Source organism: Oncorhynchus mykiss, chromosome 12, assembly GCF_013265735.2.
Source record: "Oncorhynchus mykiss isolate Arlee chromosome 12, USDA_OmykA_1.1, whole genome shotgun sequence".
Lineage (NCBI taxonomy): Eukaryota > Metazoa > Chordata > Actinopteri > Salmoniformes > Salmonidae > Oncorhynchus > Oncorhynchus mykiss.
This window is the reverse complement of record NC_048576.1, coordinates 22094727-22117637: the sequence shown is the minus strand read 5'-3', so window position 1 is coordinate 22117637 and position 22911 is coordinate 22094727. Positions and strand designations below refer to the sequence as shown.

At 43.8% G+C, this 22911-nt stretch overlaps 1 protein-coding gene across 8 annotated transcripts in view; it reads right to left on the bottom strand.

Annotated features, from left to right (window-relative positions):
- Positions 1-1913: 1913 nt before the first annotated feature.
- Positions 1914-22911, bottom strand: part of LOC110537207 (calcium-binding protein 1) — a 43764-nt gene continuing 22766 nt past the window's right edge. For 3 of the 8 annotated variants that reach the window (XM_021623072.2, XM_036937209.1, XM_021623073.2), the window contains exons 2-9: positions 17214-17382; positions 17027-17032; positions 16265-16295; positions 10231-10374; positions 9588-9697; positions 9179-9253; positions 8974-9046; positions 1916-3296 (exon numbers count right to left, since the gene is read on the bottom strand). In XM_021623072.2, coding sequence (XP_021478747.1) covers positions 3271-3296; positions 8974-9046; positions 9179-9253; positions 9588-9697; positions 10231-10374; positions 16265-16295; positions 17027-17032; positions 17214-17294 — 546 coding nt within the window. In that variant the 5' untranslated portion in view covers positions 17295-17382 and the 3' untranslated portion in view covers positions 1916-3270. Of the gene's footprint in view, positions 3297-8973; positions 9047-9178; positions 9254-9587; positions 9698-10230; positions 10375-16264; positions 16296-17026; positions 17033-17213; positions 17383-22476; positions 22892-22911 lie in introns of those variants that run through there. The other 5 variants (XM_021623070.2, XM_021623068.2, XM_021623071.2 and 2 more) reach the window with 5 other exon arrangements.

Here is a 22911-nt window from a genome sequence, read left to right as displayed (position 1 = left end):
GGGGTGCAGTGCTGTTGACCGGAGTAGGGGTAGCCAGGTGGAAAGCATGGCCAGCCGTAGAAAAATGCTTATTGAAATTCTCAATTATACTGGATTTATCGGTGGTGACAGTGTTTCCTATCTTCAGTGCAGTGGGCATCTGGGAGGAGGTGTTCTTATTCTCCATGGACTTTACAGGGTCCCAGAACTGTTTTGAGTGTTTGTTGCAGGAAGCAAATTGCTGCTTGAAGAAGCTAGCCTTGGCTTTTCTAACTGCCTGTGTGTTTTGGTTTCTAGCTTGCCTGAAAAGTTGCATATCACGGAGGCTGTTCGATGCTAATGCAGAACTCCATAGGATGTTTTTGTGTTGGTTAAGGGCAGTCAGGTCTGGAGAGAACCAAGGGCTATATCTGTTCCTGGTTCTACATTTCTTGAATGGGGCATGCTGTCACGTTCTGACCTTAGTTCTTTTAGTTGTGGGTGATTGTTTCTGTCTCTGTGTCTTTACCAGACAGAACTGTTTCGTTTTCGTTCGTGCTCCTTGTTATTTTGTTTTTGGTGTTCAATGTTAATAAATTATCAACATGGACACGTACCACGCTGCATATTGGTCCGATCCTTCATACTCCTCGTCAGAGGAAGACTAATATCGTTACACATGCTTATTTAAGATGGTGAGGAAGGCATTTAAATAAATAAAAACAGGCATCCTCTACTGACGGGATGAGATCAATATCCTTCCAGGATACCCCGGCCAGGTCGATTAGAAAGGCCTGCTCGCTGAAGTGTTTCAGGGAGCGTTTGACAGTGATGTGTGGAGGTTGTTTGACCGCTAACCCATTACGGATGCAGGCAATGAGGCAGTGATCGCTGAGATCTTGGTTGAAAACAGCAGAGGTGTATTTAGAGGGCAAGTTGGTTAGGATGATATCTATGACTGGAAGTCTACAGGAACTTTACTTCCCCGACTCTGGGGAAGTAGATATATGCTTTTATTGATAAAATCTCGAACTATTCCTTTAATATGGGGCAAATTACAGTTTTTTTTCTGTATTGAAAATGATTAGGCAGGTCTCTTAGTGTTCGTTTTCAGGATGAAAAAGCAGTTTCAGTGTCAATTTAAACAACCAAAACCAGATAGAAAGCATGCAGAAAAGAAATGGAACTATACATATTTTTTAATAATACCATATTTGACAACTAACAATCAAATAAAAGTTAGACAGTCTGGGAGAATCAAAAACCGGGCATTCAGGGCACATGCCCATTGGTTTTGTTCTAATGTTTGACCAGAGGAACATAGCATTAGCTATGGAAAAATGAATAGAATTGCAAGAATTAAAACTGTAAAATTGTCTCTCAGCTCCATGCCAAACTGTGTAGAATGGCTGAAATTTGCTTAAAATCTGCAAACTGTTTTCTCCACCAACAAAAAAATAAATTTACCTTTCTAGCTAGTAGCAAAGAAGAGGTGACGTGAGAGAGTTTTTTTCGCCCTAAATCTGCCCAAGTTAAGCAGATCATAAATTATTAAGCAAGTGAGGGAGTTTTTTATGGGGGGGGGTGGCAATGAGTTAGTTAGTTAAGATAAAAGGAATTGCTATTTTGATATGTGAGGCTTATTTGATCTAATATAAGTTTAGTAATGCTTAGGTTATTACGAGTGCATAAGTGTGATGCACGTGACATCCCAGCAACGTTGAGAAAAAACACTTTATTGGAGTTGTCCCTGTTGAAATTCGAGTCGGTCTATGCATATTCATATTCTCAAAATATTTTATAATCAAGGATATTATTTCTGATCTCACAGGTTTTTGCAACCTATAGGCTAATGGGTGTATATCCAGCTAGTTCAGGTTCTGTCTGACTGTTTTCTGCTCTGAATGCAGATAGAGGTCTCACACACACACACACACGCACACACACAAAGACATACACACACACAGTGTTTTTGCAACAAAAATCTTTATTCTCATCTACTATGCTACAAATTGTTTTACTATTTGGCATGCATAGAATCACACAAGTAAGACACATGCAAAGTCACAAATAAGACTGCCTAAGGGAGACTCGCACAAAAAAATACACAAGCACTCATACATACACACTCTCATCAGTACACACACACACACACACACACACACACACACACACACACACACACACACACACACACACACACACACACACACACACACACACACACACACACACACACACACACACACACACACACACACACACACACAGGTTTCAGTGTTATGTTGATCACCACAATAATATACTGTGTGTATGTTTGCTTGTGGTGCACATTGTTTATTTGCATGGGGAGTGACAGTGTGTCTGGTTAAATCATAAGTGGAGCATGCATTCTTAGTATTCATGCAAAACAATGTGCAAAACTGTGTATTGGGTTGGCCCGAAGAAACCAATTAATTATGATTGCTACCGCATTTCCCAGAGTATTCGGTTCTCAAGAAACAGATCTTCCATTTATCAAAGCAGGTACCCATCTATGTTCAAAAATCGTATAATGTAACTCGATATGTGTTGATAATGATAAAATCTAAAAAAGTGCATCCGTGGTAATACATGGCATGTAATTCAAGATAGAGCCAGCATATGCCATGGGTTTGACACTAACTGTACAGTAGCTTAAGACATATGAAATCTTACAGTAAAGGATAATTGAGGTGCACAAACACACATGAACGCACACACAACACAAACAATACATATTTTGAGAGTTGGTACACTGATATAATAATATTGCCACTAAAAAGTTTATTTTAGGAGTCCAAAGCCCCAGAGGGGAATATGCTGCTTTAGACTAGTTATAGGAGACGTTGGCATAAGTAAGAAAGTGTTGAAAATGTAAATGTGTCTCCTTTACTTTGCTACAGCATTAACCAACCATTGCTATGAGTGTAAGTAGCTCAAACATCACATTGCTCTTTAGACCCTGTAAACACCTAGATATGTTTTCTCTAATATCTGAAATGTACAATGTAAAACTGTGGGAGGCTGGCTGTTGTTCTGTTTTGCTCTTAGAGACAGCAGTAACAGCATCATCATGATCACGGATGTTGTTCCTTCAGCTTCTGTGCATGTCTTCAGATGTGGCAGTAGCAGAGCGGGGTTGATATGTCGTTTTCTCCTTCTGTAGTTCAGAAGTCTGAGGTAAGAGGTCTGTCGGTAAGGGCGCTGCCATCTCTGCCTCTCCTTCACTTCTTCTTCTCCTTCTCATCCTCTCTTACCAGGAAAGGAACCAGTCGGTATCATGACCTACACTCAGCGAGACATCATGCGCACAAACTCTGAGGGAGATTCGTAAAAGAGATTAATACAACTGAGAGACATTAATACAACAACAGGGAAAGAGTGTGAACATGATTCACATAAAGTTTAGGGGCTGATCCCCAACTGGTGAATTTGGCCCACAGGTGATTTTATTTGCCCCCCCAGATTCTCGATTGGATTCAGGTCTGGACTTTGACTTGGCCATTCTAACACCTGGATATGTTTATTTTTGAACCATTCCATTGTAGATTTTGCTTTATGTTTTGGATCATTGTCTTGTTGGAAGACAAATCTCCGCCCCAGTCTCAGGTCTTTTGCAGTCTCCATCAGGTTTTCATCCAGAATGGTACTGTATTTGGCTCCATCCATCTTCCCATCAATTTTAACCATCTTCCCTGTCCCTGCTGAAGAAAAGCAGGCCCAAACCATGATGCTGCCACCACCATGTTTGACAGTGGGGATGGTGTGTTCAGCTGTGTTGCTTTTACGCCAAACATAACGTTTTGCATTGTTGCCAAAAAGTTCAATTTTGGTTTCATCTGACCAGAGCACCTTCTTCCACATGTTTGGTGTGTCTCCCAGGTGGCTTGTGGCAAACTTTAAACAACACTTTTTATGGATATCTTTAAGAAATGGCTTTCTTCTTGCCACTATTCCATAAAGGCCAGATTTGTGCAATATACGACTGATTGTTGTCCTATGGACAGAGTCTCCCACCTCAGCTGTAGATCTCTGCAGTTCATCCAGAGTGATCATGGGCCTCTTGGCTGCATCTCTGATCAGTCTTCTCCTTGTATGAGCTGAAAGTTAAGAGGGACGGCCAGGTCTTGGTAGATTTGCAGTGGTCTGATACTCCTTCCATTTCAATATTATCACTTGCACAGTGCTCTTTGGGATGTTTAAAGCTTGGGAAATCTTTTTGTATCCAAATCTGGCTTTAAACGTCTTCACAACAGTATCTCGGACCTAACTGGTGTGTTCCTTGTTCTTCATCTGCGCTTTTAACGGACCTCTGAGACTATCACAGTGCAGGTGCATTTATACGGAGACTTGATTACACACAGGTGGATTGTATTTATCATCATTAGTCATTTAGGTCAACATTGGATCATTCAGAGATCCTCACTGAACTTCTGGAGAGAGTTTTCTGCACTGAAAGTAAAGGGGCTGAATAATTTTGCACGCCCAATTTTTCAGTTTTTGATTTGTTAAAAAAGTTTGAAATATCCAATAAATGTCGTTCCACTTCATGATTGTGTCCCACTTGTTGTTGATTCTTCACAAAACAATACAGTTTTATATCTTTATGTTTGAAGCCTTAAATGTGGCAAAAGGTCGCAAAGTTCAAGGGGGCCGAATACTTTCGCAAGGCACTGTATCTGTTTGGGCTTCTTGCGGTCAATTTGCAGTCTACAAATGATTTGTAATTATGTCCTAACGTGTAGGGAATGTATGGTACTGAAGGTCACAGTGCTTTTAAGCACTGTATGTGCTGCTATCAGCCAATAAAAATAAATACATTTTCATAGCAACGATTCTATTTCTAAATGAGCACTGTGGATTATAAATATGAATGTATTTAGAGCGTAAAACGTGTGGGCGAAACTAACGTTTGGAGAACGCAGAGCATGGATGACTCTAGTAAGAATACCAGCACATTGCTATTTTTGTCCCACTGGCAGTATGCTTCCCTTGTTCTCCTGGTAATCTGTGAGGTGACATAATCCTTTGGTGTGAAGATAATCTGACAGACAGCCTGACTCCCTTCATCCTCCCACCTCGCTCTTAGCATGATGCTAGAGTATCAGCCTGCCTCAAACTGTATCTGTGGGGATTGGCACTGAGAGGGTGTGTATATGCATGTGCTTGGGTATGTGTGTGTGTGACGGGATTATTGTGATGGGATTATTGGCATAGCCATAAGACGGTGCTGCAGCACCCCCTGAAAAATTTGAGAAAAAAAATAAATATATATATATATATATACAAAAATATTTGTTTGATGTGTTTCCTACCATTCCCTTTTATCCATTCTAGCCATTACAATGAGCCTGTCCTATCGTTCCTCCAACAGCCTCCTCTGGACTGGATATATGAATGGACAAAACCATCAATCATGTGACACCATTAATTCCTATTTGAACACTCAATAGCGCATTGAAGCCAAATGAAGGTTTAGATGGCATATCATGAAGACATAACATGTGCAGTTTGAGCTATTCTAGGTAGTGACGTTGTAGGCTTGATCAGTGCTGCTGATTCTCATTGAGGAACTCAATTTGAAGGCTGACCGGGTACTGCAGGCTGCCATTAGCAACTCAATTATTCTTATAACTCCTTCTGTGTGCAATTTTCAAATAATTGGTTCAAGGACCTACATCTGGTGTATTAGAAGCAATTATTGGTATCATGATCGTCTTCAATTTTTTTTGTTATTTACACAAAGTTTGACCAAGAAGATTGCCATTTTTTCCACATACTACAGTATAGTGTGGCATCCTGTTTTCTGCTAACTGCAATACCGCAGTGGCCATTGAACTTCTATGGCTTCAATGAGAGGGGGCTGTCGTTCTCCCCTGATATGAACAGTGGACCATGACAGGGATTTGTCAAGCGCTGCAATATCATACAACGAAATAATAATGAACATAAAGTGAATTCGGAAAGTATTCAGACCCCTTGACTTTTTCCACATTTTGTTACATTACAGCCTTATTCCAAAATTTATTAAATTACATTTTTCCCTCATCAATCTACACATAATACCGCATAATGACAATGCAAAACATAGATTTTTAGAAATGCTTTTAAAAGTATATAAAAAAGAAAAACATAAATACCTTATTTGCAAAATTATTCAAACCCTTTACTATGAGACTCGAAATAGAGCTCAGCTGCATACTGTTTCCATTGATCATCCTTGAGATGTTTTTACAACTTGATTGGAGTCCGCCTGTGGTAAATTCCATTAATTGGACATGATTTGGAAAGGCACACACCTGTCTATATAAGGTCCCACAGTTGACAGTGCATGTCAGAGAAAAAATAGAAAAAACTAAGCCATGAGGTCGAAGGAATTGTCTGTAGAGCTCCGAGAAAGGATTGTGTCGAAGCACAGATCTGGGGAAGGGTACCAAAACATTGAAGGTCCCCAAGAACACAGTGGCCTCCATCATTCTTAAATGGAAGAAGTTTGGAACCACCAAGACTCTTCTTAGAGCTGGTCACCCGGACAAACTGAGCAATTGGGGGAAAAGGGTCTTGGTTAGGGAGGTGACCAAGAACCCGATGGTCACTCTGACAGAGCTCCAGATTTCCTCTGTGGAGATGGGACAACCATCTCTGCAGCACTCCACCAATCAGGATTTTATGGTAGAGTGGCCAGACGGAAGCCACTCTGCAGTAAAAGGCACATGACAGCCCGCTTGGAGTTTGCCAAAAGGTACCTAAAGAATGTCAGACCATGAGAAACAAGATTATCTGGTCTGATGAAACCAAGATTGAACTCTTTGGCCTGAATGCCAAGCATCACGTCTGGAGGAACCCTGGCACCATCCCTACGCTGAAACCTGGCACCATCCCTACGCTGAGGCCTGGTGGTGGCAGCATCATGCTGTGGTGATATTATTCAGCAGCAGGGACTGTAAGACTAGACAAGATTGAGGGAAAGATGAACGGAGCAAAGTACAGAGAGATCCTTGAGGAAAACCTGCTCCAGAGTGCTCAGGACCTCAGAGTGGTGTGAAGGTTCACCTTCCAACAGGACAACAACACGAAGCACACAGCCAAGACAACGAAGGAGTGGCTTCAAGACAAGTCTCTGAAAGTCCTTGAGTGGCCCAGTCAGAGCCCGGACTTGAACCCGATTGAACATCTCTGGAAACCTGAAAATAGCTGTGCAACGACACCTGACAGAGCTGTCATGACGATGGCCTGTGGATGAGGTTTATGACACCATCATAAATACCTTTCTCCCTTTCCTCTCTCTTGACTAAACAAAGGACCCTTGAAAAGCCTTTGTTACAAATAGAGTCTGGGAACATCAAAAGGTGGGGGGAAAGGAACCATATTTTGGTAATCCAACCAGCTATAAATATGTGTTAGTACTAAATGAATATGATGCCAGATCAGTTGGCGTCTGAGACATTATTACTGATGATAGGACGACATAAACTGTATCTTTGAAAGTCTACAAATTTTTGTTATCAGATTCACATGGAATTGTTGTGCAATTTAAATGTTTAAATATGAAACTATTTGTGAAAAGATTAAATGTAATTTAGCTTCTTAATGAGAGAACGGTTTGTCATAGGGTAAATGCTCAACTCAGTGGCCCTGCCCATGTGAACAGACATTGGTTATAAACTATGAAACACGCCCTTCTCTCCCCTCCTATATAAAGCCCTTGACGAAAATGTAACTTTCTGTTCCGAGAACGTTAGGGCGACAGTCCTACGTTAAAAGGGCTCAGATAATAAGCTGTTCCAAAGATGTGTGGACTTGAGTTCCCCATGTTGAAAGGACAAAGACCACCTACAGAACTAAGCCAATCTTAGAGAACCTAACAAAATTAGCATCGAATTTCATTGTGAAGGTGATGACCTACGGAAGGATGAATTTCGACTATACCAGCCAGAATATAGCATGAGCTTAAAAGTATGGCACCTTGGTATGAACTTTGAACTCTTATTCACTCCAGAAGTGATACCTCCTAGCCGTTGAATTAGCAGCAGTCGCTAAAAGTGGGCTAGGAGAGGATGGACAGAGTATCCATTCTACCACGCTCCAGCTCACCACTAGCATACCTTCTGCCTTTGTTATTCAGTCTTCCCGCTCTTTCACTCAAACCCAACCCCCTCTCTTTGTGTAACCAGCTGTCGTATCTGTTCCGTCCAACAGGGACGTTTTCTTTATGACATCATTTGTAATCATTGTATGATCCATTATATGTGATTATTTAGGTATTTAGTAAATAAATAATTAAACCAAATTTTGTATTGCTGATTCAACTTGTTAGCCACGGTTCGTGAAGATAACCAATAATTTACAACTTTCAGATGAGACTGAATAAAGTGACGATTAAATATTGACGCAAAAGATTACTAGGTCTTTATTCAGAAGATAACAGCTCTATAAACATTATTTCTAGTTAATTACATTCACCTGATTATTTATTTTAGCTTTATTTAACTAGGCAAGTCAGTTAAGAACAAATTCTTATTTTTAATGACGGCCTAGGAACAGTGGGTGTTCAGGAGCAGAACGACAGATTTGTACCTTGTCAGCTCGGGGGTTTGAACTTGCAACCTTGCGGTTACTAGTCCAACGCTCTAACCACTAGGCTACCCTGCCGCCACTTAATCAGGTAATTACAGACAACTGATTTTAAAGAATAGCATGTCATATCACTTAATCCAGCATAGCCAAAGACACGACAGCTTTGTATTTTTTATACATTTGCAAAAATGTATAAAAACCTGTTTTTGCTTTGTCATTATGGGGTATTGTTTGTAGATTGATGAGGGGAAAAAAACTATTTAATCCATTTTAGGCTGTAATGTAACAAAGGCTGTAACGTAAAAAATATTTGGAAAAAGTCAAGGGGTCTGAATACTTTCCGAATGCACTGTAATACCTGTCAAATAACATCCTACAGAGAGGTGTCTTAGAACCCACTGAGATACTGTAGCTCACCTTCAAAGTCGACATGGCCGTCTCCATTCAGGTCAATGTCCCGTAGGATGTCCTCAAGGTCTCTATGACCAACCTAGTAGAATAGGGAAAGAACCGAGAAAAAGCACTACTCAAATGTAGGCTACAGTGAGACATGATCAGAGAGATGCGTGGACAGGTTGAGTGAAAGACGGAAAAACTCAAACAGAAGGAGCACTTTTCTTACCTGTTGACCTAAAAGTTTCTTCATTGCTTCTCTGAGTTCAGATGTGCTGATCTGGCCATCACCATTTGTGTCAAACTGAGAGAGAAGGAGAGAATAGAATAATGAATAATTAACTAGTTAATCATGCAGTATTGTATTCTGCTCTTTCCCCAATACAGTCGTCTTTCCTATATTACTAATGAGTTCCCCATACACATGAATGCTTCTCCTCACTTAATCAAATTTATATTAGCTTAAATCTTTCTAGCTTTCTTTCATCCCCTTTGGATTTTGTTCTTTCATTCTCTATTATATAATTTATATGTAAAAAAAATAAAAAATAAAAATAAAAAAAAAATCTCACTCTATTCCTATCTCTCTATTTTTCCATTCCATACCACCCTTCTCTCTCTCAATCTCTTATCCTCACCTCTTTGAAAGCATCCCTTAGCTCCTTGACCCCGATCATATCGGCTGTTTCTGCCAGGAGTTTGGGCCCCATCAACTCCACAAAGTCCTCAAAGTCCACATGTCCTCCCACTGTGTGATGAAGAGTAAACGTAGATTGAAGGATGTCAGATATAAATTCACAAAACATGTCACAAGAATACATCTACAGGGACTTTTGTACAATGTCAGAAATATGCAGCTTTGAAAGAGGAGAGAGAAAGAGAAAAGACTGGCAAAATTTAAGCTACTATCATGTCTAACATGTCTATCATATTCAGTCATCAATTTTCTCCAAGCCCAGATAGTATTTATAGAAGCGAATGTTATCTTCTTTTCAAGGTTAATTGTTAAAGGGATCAACATCAGAGGTATTGGACCTTGAATGTTCAGAGCCTCTGTGTGTAATGGTGTGTGCAAGTGTCTTTTAGTGTGTGTTAGTGGAAGGGGACGGGGGGGACAGGGGTACATAGAGCATTAATTAGAGATAGAGAGAAAGAAGGAAGAAAGGACATAACATGATAGTGTAACAAAAGAGAAAAGGATAGAGGAAAATGCAAGAGCATAGAAAAAAGGAACGCAGGACCTCCCATATTGCTCTCTTTTATAGACACACAGTTACTCACAGTTCATGTTGATCTGCTGGCTCAGTTCTATCAGCTCCATCTCAGTAGGCATGTAGCCCATGGTTCTCATGCAGTTGCCTAGGTCTTTACAGCCAATGAAGCCATCTTTGTCTTTGTCAAACTCTTTAAAAGCCTCGCGCAACTCTGAGAAAGGAAAGCATAGATGGAGAAATATCAATTGTGCTTTTTAATCACATTATAAAAACCATCAGTTGGCTTATTGTTTTACTACACTACAATGAGTGTGGTGTTATAATACACATGACAGGGAGAGTGAGAGGTAAGCTTGAAACAGTCCGCAGGCTGAAAATATTCCAAATGTACTCAACACGAGAATGAGATTTTACCAAGGTCAGGCAGATCCTTTGTTTGTATGGATCTAAACCAGTAAGGACTGCTCAATGACTGTATATATGAATGTACAAAGCCATTGATCACATGACACCATTCATTCCTATGTGAAGACTCAATAGCGCATTGAAGCCAAATGAAGTCGGTTAAGATAGCGTCTCATGGAGACACAAAATGAGAAGTTTGAGCTACACTAGGAAGTGACGTTGCAGTGTTACGGTGCGTGAATGAGGACCCAAAAGCGAATTAACGTAAACAGAGCTTCTTTAATGACAAAACATAGGTAGGCTCAGATGGACCGGCAGATTCCGACAGGACAGGACAAGGTTGCAGCAAACATGACGATAGTCTGGTTCAGGCATGAATAACACAAACAAGAATCCGACAAAGACAGGAACAAAAACAGAGAGAGATATAGAGGACTAATCAGAGGGAAAAAGGGAACAGGTGTTGTTGTTTTTGAAAGAAAAACATTAAAATAGCATCGAATTGATCATAAATGCAGTGTACTACGTGTCTACGTGTCTACTACGAGGTAGTTAGGAGGAGACAAGGGACAGCTGGGGGAAAGAGGGGGAGAAAAGGTAACCTAATAACGACCAGCAGAGGGAGACAGGGTGAAGGGAAAGGACAGAAACAAGACACAACATGACAATACATGACAGTACCCCCCCACTCACCGAGCGCCTCCTGGCGCACTCGAGGAGGAAACCTGGCGGCAACGGAGGAAATCCTCGATCAGCGCACGGTCCAGCACGTCCCGAGAGGGAACCCAACTCCTCTCCTCAGGACCGTACCCTTCCCAATCTACTAGGTACTGATGACCACGGCCCCGAGGATGCATGTCCAAAATCCTACGGACCCTGTAGATGGGTGCGCCCTCGACAAGGATGGGGGGGGGGGGGGGGGGGGGGGGGAGACGAGCGGGGGCGCGAAGAACGGGCTTGATACAGGAGACATGGAAGACCGGGTGGACGCGACGAAGATATCGCGGAAGAAGAAGTCGAACTGCGACAGGATTAATGATCTGAGAAATACGGAACGGACCAATGAACCGCGGGGTCAACTTGCGAGAAGCGGTCTTAAGGGGAAGGTTCTGAGTGGAGAGCCAAACTCTCTGACCGCGACAATATCTAGGACTCTTAGTTCTACGCTTATTAGCAGCTCTCACAGTCTGCGCCCTATAACGGCAAAGTGCAGACCTGACCCTCTTCCAGGTGCGCTCGCAACGTTGGACAAAAGCCTGAGCGGAGGGGACGCTGGACTCGGCGAACTGAGATGAGAACAGCGGAGGCTGGTACCCGAGGCTACTCTGAAAAGGAGATAGCCCGGTCGCAGACGAAGGAAGCGAGTTGTGGGCGTATTCTGCCCAGGGGAGCTGTTCTGACCAAGACGCAGGGTTGCGAAAAGAAAGACTGCGTAAGATGCGACCAATAGTCTGATTGGCCCGTTCTGCTTGACCGTTAGACTGGGGGTGAAAGCCGGAAGAGAGACTGACGGAAGCCCCAATCAAACGGCAAAACTCCCTCCAAAATTGAGACGTGAATTGCGGACCTCTGTCCGAAACGACGTCTGACGGAAGGCCATGAATTCTGAAAACATTCTCGATGATGATCTGTGCCGTCTCTTTAGCAGAAGGAAGCTTAGCAAGGGGAATAAAATGAGCCGCCTTAGAGAACCTGTCGACAACCGTAAGAATAACAGTCTTCCCCGCTGACGAAGGCAGTCCGGTGACAAAATCTAAGGCGATGTGAGACCACGGTCGAGAGGGAATGGGAAGTGGCCTGAGACGGCCGGCAGGAGGGGAGTTACCGGACTTAGTCTGCGCGCAGACCGAACAAGCAGCCACGAAGCGACGCGTGTCATGCTCCCGGGTGGGCCACCAAAAACGCTGGCGAATGGAAGCAAGCGTACCCCGAACGCCAGGGTGGCCGGCTAACTTGGCAGAGTGAGCCCACTGAAGAACGGCCAGACGAGTAGGAACGGGAACGAAAAGAAGGTTCCTGGGACAAGCGCGCGGCGACGGAGTTTGAGTGAGTGAGTGCTTTACCTGCCTCTCAATTCCCCAGACAGTCAACCCGACAACACGCCCCTCAGGGAGAATCCCCTCGGGGTCAGTGGAGGCTACTGAAGAACTGAAGAGACGAGATAAAGCATCAGGCTTGGTGTTCTTAGAGCCCGGACGATAAGAAATCACGAACTCGAAACGAGCGAAAAACAGCGCCCAGCGCGCCTGACGCGCATTAAGTCGTTTGGCAGAACGGATGTACTCAAGGTTCCTATGGTCAGTCCAAACGACAAAAGGAACGGTCGCCCCCTCCAACCACTGTCGCCATTCGCCTAGGGCTAAGCGGATGGCGAGCAGTTCGCGGTTTCCCACATCATAGTTACGTTCCGACGGCGACAGGCGATGAGAAAAATACGCGCAAGGGTGGACCTTGTCGTCAGAGAGGGAGCGCTGAGAAAGAATGGCTCCCACGCCCACCTCTGACGCGTCAACCTCGACAACGAACTGTCTAGTGACGTCAGGTGTAACAAGGATAGGTGCGGATGTAAAACGATTCTTGAGGAGATCAAAAGCTCCCTGGGCGGAAACGGACCACTTAAAGCACGTCTTGACAGAAGTAAGGGCTGTGAGAGGAGCTGCCACCTGACCGAAATTACGGATGAAACGACGATAGAAGTTCGCGAAGCCGAGAAAGCGCTGCAGCTCGACGCGTGACTTAGGGACGGGCCAATCAATGACAGCTTGGACCTTAGCGGGATCCATCTTAATGCCTTCAGCGGAAATAACAGAACCGAGAAATGTGACGGAGGAGGCATGAAAAGAGCACTTCTCAGCCTTCACAAAAAGACAATTCTCTAAAAGGCGCTGGAGGACACGTCGAACGTGCTGAACATGAATCTGGAGTGACGGTGAAAAAATCAGGATATCGTCAAGGTAAACGAAAACAAAGATGTTCAGCATGTCTCTCAGGACATCATTGACTAATGCCTGAAAGACAGCTGGAGCGTTAGCGAGGCCGAAAGGAAGAACCCGGTATTCAAAGTGCCCTAACGGAGTGTTAAACGCCGTCTTCCACTCGTCCCCCTCCCTGATGCGCACGAGATGGTAAGCGTTACGAAGGTCCAACTTAGTGAAAAACCTGGCTCCCTGCAGGATCTCGAAGGCTGAAGACATAAGAGGAAGCGGATAACGATTCTTCACTGTTATGTCATTCAGCCCTCGATAATCTATGCAGGGGCGCAGGGACCCGTCCTTCTTCTTAACAAAAAAAAACCCCGCTCCGGCGGGAGAGGAGGAGGGGACTATGGTACCGGCGGCAAGAGCTACAGACAAATAATCTTCGAGAGCCTTACGTTCGGGAGCCGACAGAGAGTATAGTCTACCCCGTGGGGGAGTGGTTCCCGGAAGGAGATCAATACTACAATCATACGACCGGTGTGGAGGAAGAGAGGTGGCCCTGGACCGACTGAACACCGTGCGCAGATCGTGATATTCCTCCGGCACCCCTGTCAAATCACCAGGCTCCTCCTGTGAAGAAGAGACAGATGAAACAGGAGGGATAGCAGACATTAAACATTTCACATGACAAGAGACGTTCCAGGAGAGGATAGAATTACTAGACCAATTAATGGAAGGATTATGACAAACTAGCCAGGGATGGCCCAAAACAACAGGTGTAAAAGGTGAACGAAAAATTAAAAAAGAAATGGTTTCGCTATGATTACCAGAAACAGTGAGGGTTAAAGGTAGCGTCTCACGCTGAATCCTGGGGAGAGGACTACCATCCAGGGCGAACAAGGCCGTGGACTCCCTTAACTGTCTGAGAGGAATGTCATGTTCCCGAGCCCAGGTCTCGTCCATAAAACAGCCCTCCGCCTCAGAGTCTATTAAGGCACTGCAGGAAGCTGACGAACCGGTCCAGCGTAGATGGACCGACAAGGTAGTGCAGGATCTTGAAGGAGAGACAGGAGTAGTAGCGCTCACCAGTAGCCCTCCGCTTACTGATGAGCTCTGGCTTTTACTGGACATGAAGTGACAAAATGACCAGCAGAACCGCAATAGAGACAGAGGCGGTTGGTGATTCTCCGTTCCCTCTCCTTAGTCGAGATGCGGATACCTCCCAGCTGCATAGGCTCAGCACCCGAGCCGGCAGAGGAAGATGGTAGTGATGCGGAGAGGGGGGCAACGGAGAACGCGAGCTCCTTTCCACGAGCTCGGTGACGAAGATCAACCCGTCGCTCAATGCGAATAGCGAGTTCAATCAAGGAATCCACGCTGGAAGGAACCTCCCGGGAGAGAATCTCATCCTTTACCTCTGCGCGGAGACCCTCCAGAAAACGAGCGAGCAAAGCCGGCTCGTTCCAGCCACTGGAGGCAGCAAGAGTGCGAAACTCAATAGAGTAGTCTGTTATGGATCGATTACCTTGACATAGGGAAGACAGGGCCCTGGAAGCCTCCTCCCCAAAAACAGATCGATCAAAAACCCGTATCATCTCCTCCTTAAAGTCCTGATACTGGTTAGTACACTCAGCCCTTGCCTCCCAGATTGCCGTGCCCCACTCACGAGCCCGTCCAGTAAGGAGAGATATGACGTAGGCGACACGAGCAGTGCTCCTGGAGTAAGTGTTGGGCTGGAGAGAAAACACAATATCACACTGGGTGAGGAACGAGCGGCATTCAGTGGGCTCCCCAGAGTAACACGGCGGGTTATTGATTCTGGGCTCCGGAGATTCGAAAGCCCTGGAAGTGGCCGGTGGATCGAGGCGGAGATGGTGAACCTGTTCTGTGAGGTTGGAGACTTGGGTGGCCAGGGTCTCAACGGCATGTCGAGCAGCAGACAATTCCTGCTCGTGTCTGCCTAGCATCGCTCCCTGGATCTCGACGGCTGAGTGGAGAGGATCCAAAGTCGCTGGGTCCATTCTTGGTCGGATTCTTCTGTTACGGTGCGTGAATGAGGACCCAAAAGTGAATTAACGTAAACAGAGCTTCTTTAATGACAAAACATAGGTAGGCTCAGATGGACCGGCAGATTCCGACAGGACAGGACAAGGTTGCAGCAAACATGACGATAGTCTGGTTCAGGCATGAATAACACAAACAAGAATCCGACAAAGACAGGAACAAAAACAGAGAGAGATATAGAGGACTAATCAGAGGGAAAAAGGGAACAGGTGGGAAAAGGGGTGACGAGGTAGTTAGGAGGAGACAAGGGACAGCTGGGGGAAAGAGGGGGAGAAACGGTAACCTAATAACGACCAGCAGAGGGAGACAGGGTGAAGGGAAAGGACAGAAACAAGACACAACATGACAATACATGACATGCAGGTTCTCAGTGCTGCTCCCTCTCATTGAGTAACGCAGTTGAAGGCCGACTGGGTTACTGCAGGCTGCCATTAGCAACTAAATTATCCTTATCACTTCTGTGTGCGATTTTAAAATATTTGATTCAAGGACCTACATCTGGTGTATTACACAAAGCTTGACCACGAAGATTGCCATTTTTCCATTCACTATAATGAGGGATCTAACCTTGCCTACAGTACCGTGGTCAGCCTTGGACTTTGGTGGCTTCAATGAGAGGGGGCAGTTGTTCTCCCCTGGGAATGCTACAGACCAATATGCAATATGAAAGATCATTGTAATTCATACTGTTTGCTCCTGTATAATGAAACTTACCATCCATCTCCTCCGGCCTCAGCTCTCTATCCTGTAAAGAATCACAAGTCAGGGTTAGGATCCAGCAAGTGGCATTCCACAATTGATGGCTCATGACAGTACAAAACTCTTGTGTGAGATATCATCAACTTAACAATCGTTCGTTATACATCGTAGAGTACTTTTGTTACATGTGCAATCACAGTTTTTTTTGTGTTAAATCATGTAATGATGAACCCAAATGCAACTTAGTTTAGAGCATTTGTTTGATGCTTGAGTAGCCCATCTACTTAGCTGAGAGGTGCATGCCAACTTTGAGGGTTGGTGGTGAGTCCTGGGGGAACATAGGATGAAGGAGTTCCATTTGTTCTCTCTTAAGATTAACATCTAGCCTTTGAATTAGCTCGACCCCACCCCTGCATCCCCTAATAGCATCACAGAACAGAACACATCATCATGACAGGCTATGAACGGTGCCAGTCTACCAAGGAGAGGTCAGTGCACATCTTCCCTTAATGACAATGCCTTGCTACTGAGTCTACTGATCACAGTGAGACTGATACAGACGAAGACAGATGACCCTGTTGCTGCTCCACAGACTTTAGTAATCAGTCTAACATTCCGTCAAGGCAATACTACATGGAACACAACGACTTACATTCTATCAGAGTGGCACAAATGGCAGTGAGTGCCATCACTCACACACAGACGCACGCGCTCATTTTCACACCAACTGACAAGCATTCTATATGTAGGTTACTGTGGATATTTTGAGTCCATTACCTTCTTCTTTGAGTCCATAAGGAGTGTATTGGTCAACGTGGGTGAAAAAGAAGCAGACAAAGACAAAATGTCTGTATGATTGTGTGTAAGTTTGTATGAAAATATTTATTTTCTTACATGTAGCTACAAACTGTAAATGTGTCTCTGCATGCATTATGGGCATGTGTCTGTTTGTGTCTGGACTTACGTACAGCCTGCCGGCTCTCAGCGAAGCCCTTGCGTAGAAAGATGCAGGCAGGCCCCAGTACGTTGTGCATGTTGCCTCCATTCTGAGCCATAGCAACTAGTGGCTCAAGATAGCCCCCCCCAGTCCCCTCCTCACAGGACTGCACTGCTCTGTAGTTCTTCTTCTGGTCCTGGGGTCACAGATATCCAGGGTGTGGGGCCAGGAGATAGAGGCGCAGGGGCAGAGACAGGGATACAGACTGTGACTCAGCTTGTGGATGGACAACATGGAGTCAGTCAACAACAAGGGGCTAGCTGGTATGAGGGTTGGTGGATGGAAGTGGAGGTGGTGGTGGAGAGGCTGAGAACATGTCTGTTAGTCCCTGTGAGTGAGGTCAGAGGTCAGGATAGTAATGGGGCTAGTCAGTCAGTCATGTGGAAGGAACCCAGTCAGTGAAAGGGGCAATTAATGCCACCCATCCATCCCAAAGATGTCTCCGTACTGCTGAGGACACTGATTTGACTCAGCACACTGCTAGGGTTAGATAATCAAAGAGACACAACAGCTAACTAAGACAATCAGCACAATCCAAGAGAGGGCACGCAGGGAGACCCAAACATATATCTGCAAGCCATTCTGCTTTTGACATATGCACAGTGTAATAGTGGCACAATGATCCCCGTGTAAGGTACCCAGACAATGATCACACTCATTATTGGTTAAAAATATAGGGTTCTCAATACATAATTTTGTCTAAATACCATTTAAATACAGGGTTTTATTCATGACAGGAAAGCCACACGCATATAAAAGAGACGGATGGCTTTGTGCTCATTCCAATTAACCATTGTCCCAATCATGGAAAGAATGAAATACATCCAGCCATTACATTATAATGACTAATTTGTCTGTGGACCAGGGGGCAGTGACAGGCCATACAATCCACAGACCTAATTACAGACAGAGCCACAGGTTAATTAAATAGGAAGGGTGTCACGCCCTGATCTTAGAGAGCCTGTTTATTTCTCTATTTGGTTAGGTCAGGGTGTAATTTGGGTGGGCATTCTAGTTTTCTCTTTCTTTGTTGGCCGGGTATGGTTCCCAATCAGAGGCAGCTGTCTATCGTTGTCTCTGGTTGCAAATCATACTTAGGCAGCCTGTTTTCCACCTGAGTTTGTGGGATCTTGATTTTGTATGGGTGCTGTGTAGCCTGCAGAACTTTAGGTTCGGGTTAGCTTTTTTTGGGGGGGGGGGTTCATAAAATTAAAGAAAGATGTACACTTTCCACTCTGCGCTTTGGTCTCATTCCAACGACGGACGTAACAAAGGGAACATCGGCCACCATAAGAAACCTTTAAAAGTAAAAAAATAAGGGCCAACCTTTCGGCAGTGTAATGGCAGACAAAGAGAAAAGTGGCATCAGTGGACAGAGAGGAGCTGTGGTAAGAGACTAGAATGCTGACTGGCTTATGACAGAAAGTGTCACTATACATGGAACACTGAGCAGTTAACTTAAAGTGGAACTGACAGCATTGTTGGCAGAATAGATGGATTCAGTTTAATGTATGTTTCATATAATTCACCAATACATTTCTTGGTAGTCTGAACAATATTGCTATCAGGTTGGTACATTGTTTGCTGCCTCCATTCGGGATGCACTGTTTCAGTTTCAATGTCTCAATATTTTGGTAAAAACGAACAAATGTAACGAAGGCTGGGAATGTAATTTGGTTAGCTAGCAAGAATTTGAACAAATGTTATCCAGTTAGCATATCTCTTGCGTTCGCAAATTCCCTCTGGCTATCTACTCCAATATCAGAGCACTCCCATCTGAGTGCCAGAGCCCAGAATAACTGATGAATTTACGTACGCGCAACATCTGAATATGATCGGTGTCAGTAAACGTAGGCAAAAAAAGTAATAGTAAACGCTATAGATAACATATAACGAGCCCAACCAACTCTGCTAGGGTGAGTAAAATGGTCAGTGAGGTGAGGTGTTCTCTCATTTGTGTCTGTAAGTAGCTAGCTAGCAAGATAACCATCTTTAGCCAGTAAGCTTGGGTGCTTGGTTGGGACAAGCATGCATTGGCAGAAAAGCTGCAGAAGGCTACAATTCCCCATCGTTTATCAGTGCAATTTTGAAGGCCAACTAGCTGAAAAGGTTTGATAGGGTTTATAAAATGTTCCTTAGTTAGATTTTCTCTCATCTTGCTCTGGCTAGCATTAGTTGTTAATCTTGTTGGTGCATAACTGAGGGAGAGAGAGCCTACCTTTTCATGTTGTTTGATCAAAAGAACTGTGAAGTTCCCAAATTTAAGACGACTATTTAGATATATGCAGAAATCCATTCAGGTGTATCTTGTGGCATTTGGCGAATGTGTTCTAATGGTCTAAAGTCATGCTGTTGCAACTTCCTGTAAACACACTGTCCAGTTAAAAGTGAATGATGACCCCCTTCCTGGGGGTGTATATGAACAGATTTTAATAAGATGTAATGTTGCTAAAATGCTGTCAGTTGATCTTTGAGGACAAATGTGAAAAGAGATGCATGCCAAGAGTGTGCAAAACTGTCATCAAGGCAATGGGTGGTTACTTTGAATAATAATGTGTTTAACCATTTTTTGGTTACTACATGATTCCATATGTATTATTTCATAGTTTTGATGTCTGACAATTATTTTACAATGTAGAACATAGAACAAATAAAGAAAAACCCTTGAATGAGTAGGTGTGTTCAAACTTTTGACTGGTAAATTACTGTATATCTATCTATATGACATGCCTCTAATATGAACTGATTCAGGAACCTAGGCATATGAATTTGTTCTAACCGACTTGCCTAGTTAAAAATTGGTTCAATTAACGCTTTTGTCTATTTCAGCTGGTCAGTCTGTGTTGGTAATCCTGTTGTACGCGGCTTTTTTAAAACATTTTATGTAGCTGCATAAGTGTTGCTCTCCACTTTCTGGAGGATTCGAGTTTTGAAATCAGTGGAAAGAGAGTACGATAGCTAAAGAGATGGGAAAACACATGTTTCCAGATTACGTCTTCAAAGTAAGGACATTTGTGGCATGGATCGGTGACAGGGAGACGCGTCCATCATGCATGATGATGTATACGGGTAAGATTAGCTAGCTACATTTTCAGATATTACACGTTTCTAATTTTGACAAAGTGGTTTCATTTCAAGCTAAAGTGTACTGTTAGCTAGCGTTAGCGGCCTGGCTCCCTAGCTAACGTTAGGTGGCTGGCTCATAAGCTAACGTGATTGTGTGTGTGATCTTACACGTTGTTTACCTAACCAGGTTCCTTGTTTACTTAGGTACCTAGCTACATGTCTTAAGCTAAAGTGTACAATACCCGTTGACTATGGCCAGTGTCAGTAAACATCGGCAAAAAAACAATGAAATTGTTGTAAGCAGAGCTGGTTAGGCTGTTTTCATGTTATCCAGAGGTAAACAAATCATCGGCCAGAGCCTCAAGCGTGCGCTCTGAATGCAACAAGATGGGTGGGGCTAAAGCTTAAGAGGGTGTGAACGATGCTGAATAGGTGTAGACGAAGACGAGCTCTCTCACCGAAACACTAAAATGCCATTTTCTCAAATGTGAGTTTACAAGTTTATCAACTTTCAAAGCAGAATTATTTTCCCATTGTTCCTCAAATGCAGTGTATGATATACCATTTTGTATCTCTGAGTCTCTACTTTTATCCAATGTAAAAAAAAAAACAGAAATTCAAATTTTGCTTCAAAAGACCGAATCCAGGTGGTGAGTCACCTCTCCTTCCATTGTTCCCCCCCCCCCTAGAGAGCTCTTTATGGGAGAATCCTAATTGCATACTCCTCGTGTCCTCTCACCTCGCCTCCTTCTCAAAACCCATTAGAAGAGAAAGTAAGAGGGGAGAAACCTCTGGCTTTCTCATCCAATGGGTTTTGAGAATAAGGAGAGGACACAAGGAGTATGAATATGAGACTCTCCCTCTCTATCCCTGCCCATTTTCCAGACCCCACCACTGCATTTGCCCTCCAATGTACATGACCTTCACACTCCATCTGTTACAGTGGCATTTCCAGCGCCAGCTCCTGCCCTGCTACACAGGGCACATCAGCAAGTGATACACGAAGCAGTGCTGATTGTCTGATGGTCCATTGTGTCACCAATCTCTACTAATGTTTTTTTTTTAAATATTACATTGAATTAGACAGCTAAAACAATATTCTAATGTGAGAAGCAGTAACTTCCCTCGCTACAAGATGGCTTCAACAGTTGCTTGTCATATTGCACTGTACACGCTCAAGGATGTACAGCTGCTGAAGGGGATGAATCTCACTGATGTGTGGTGAAGCAATGCTCCCACTGAACATGAAATCCTGTCTTTACTGTGCAGTTACTAGATGGCTAAAGAGCTATGGCTGTCATTGTTGATCCTTCTGTTAAATCACTGAATTATTGTTGTACATGGACTAATCATATACTACTGGCAGATAATGTAAAAATCCCTTCATGATAAGTCCAATATATCCATTCTATAGTCCATTTATAGTACAATGAACATTAACTGGTTGGAAACCCAACCTGCGTTGTGCAGGGTGTCTGTTAAGATCAGGCTAAAATCCATCATGCTCCTGCAGGCATGGTTCAAGACTATAGCGCCACCTGTTGGTATGTCTGCGCCACATAATCCCCTCTGACGATGTGAAGTGTTGATGCTTGAAACATGTGGTTGATCATGACAGGAGCCTGCTCAGTGACACCACTCATCCCAGCTATCGGATTCAAGAACAACACAAGACACTGTCTACTACACTAAGGACTCCCACACAGTCACTCCAGCACAACTGTTATATTCACATCTATGACAAATAAATATGTAAAAACAGTCACAATGTAGTCCTAATGCGTGGTAGAGTTCATATAGTCCATGTACAACTATACTGTCGTCTTCCTGTCCACAAAATATTTCAAGCTTCACAGTCAGTATTCTACGCTGGTCAGCTGACTATTTTGGTCTTTGAGGTTCAGTGGGGTTGATGAGAACATAGCATGAGACACTAGGTTGTCCTGTCTCCTCTAATATTCACAACTAGTCTGTAACAGCGAGAGCACAGCTCCTCAGACCAGAAGACTGGAAGAGATGCCCCACAGTCAATACAAAAAAAAAACATGTCCAGTGTGGTCCAATAGCCTCCAGTCAAGTTAAGGACAGAGTGAGACAGACATGCACCACAGACAGTCAGGGGTTCAGGTGGTCCACAGCCAGAACACAGTACACAAAACCTTACCTTCTTGGAGAAGTGAGATTTGACTGAGTTCCCCATGGTAAAGTCCCTCTCGTTGTGTGTCTAACCGTGTCTGTGTTAGTATGTCTGTGTGGTGTGTGTGTATGCGTTTGTGTTTGCATGTGCATGTGTTTCTATGCATGCATGGGATAAAGAGAAAGGAGGTTCAGTGGGTCACAAACTAAGACAAAAGGGAATTTAGGGGGAGAGAGAGACACACAGAGAGAAAGAAAGAGCGGGAAAGTGAGGTTGCACAAGATCCACAGAAGACCTAGAGGGAAGGACACTGGGAGTCATGGTGAGAGAGGTAGAGAGGGAAGAGGGGAGGTAAACTGAAATGGAGGAAAGCAAAGAAATGCAACAAAGAATGAAAGATCAGAGAGACAAAGACATGAGAGGGAGAGGAGGCAGGCATGCGTGTCTTAGCGAGATGCAAGA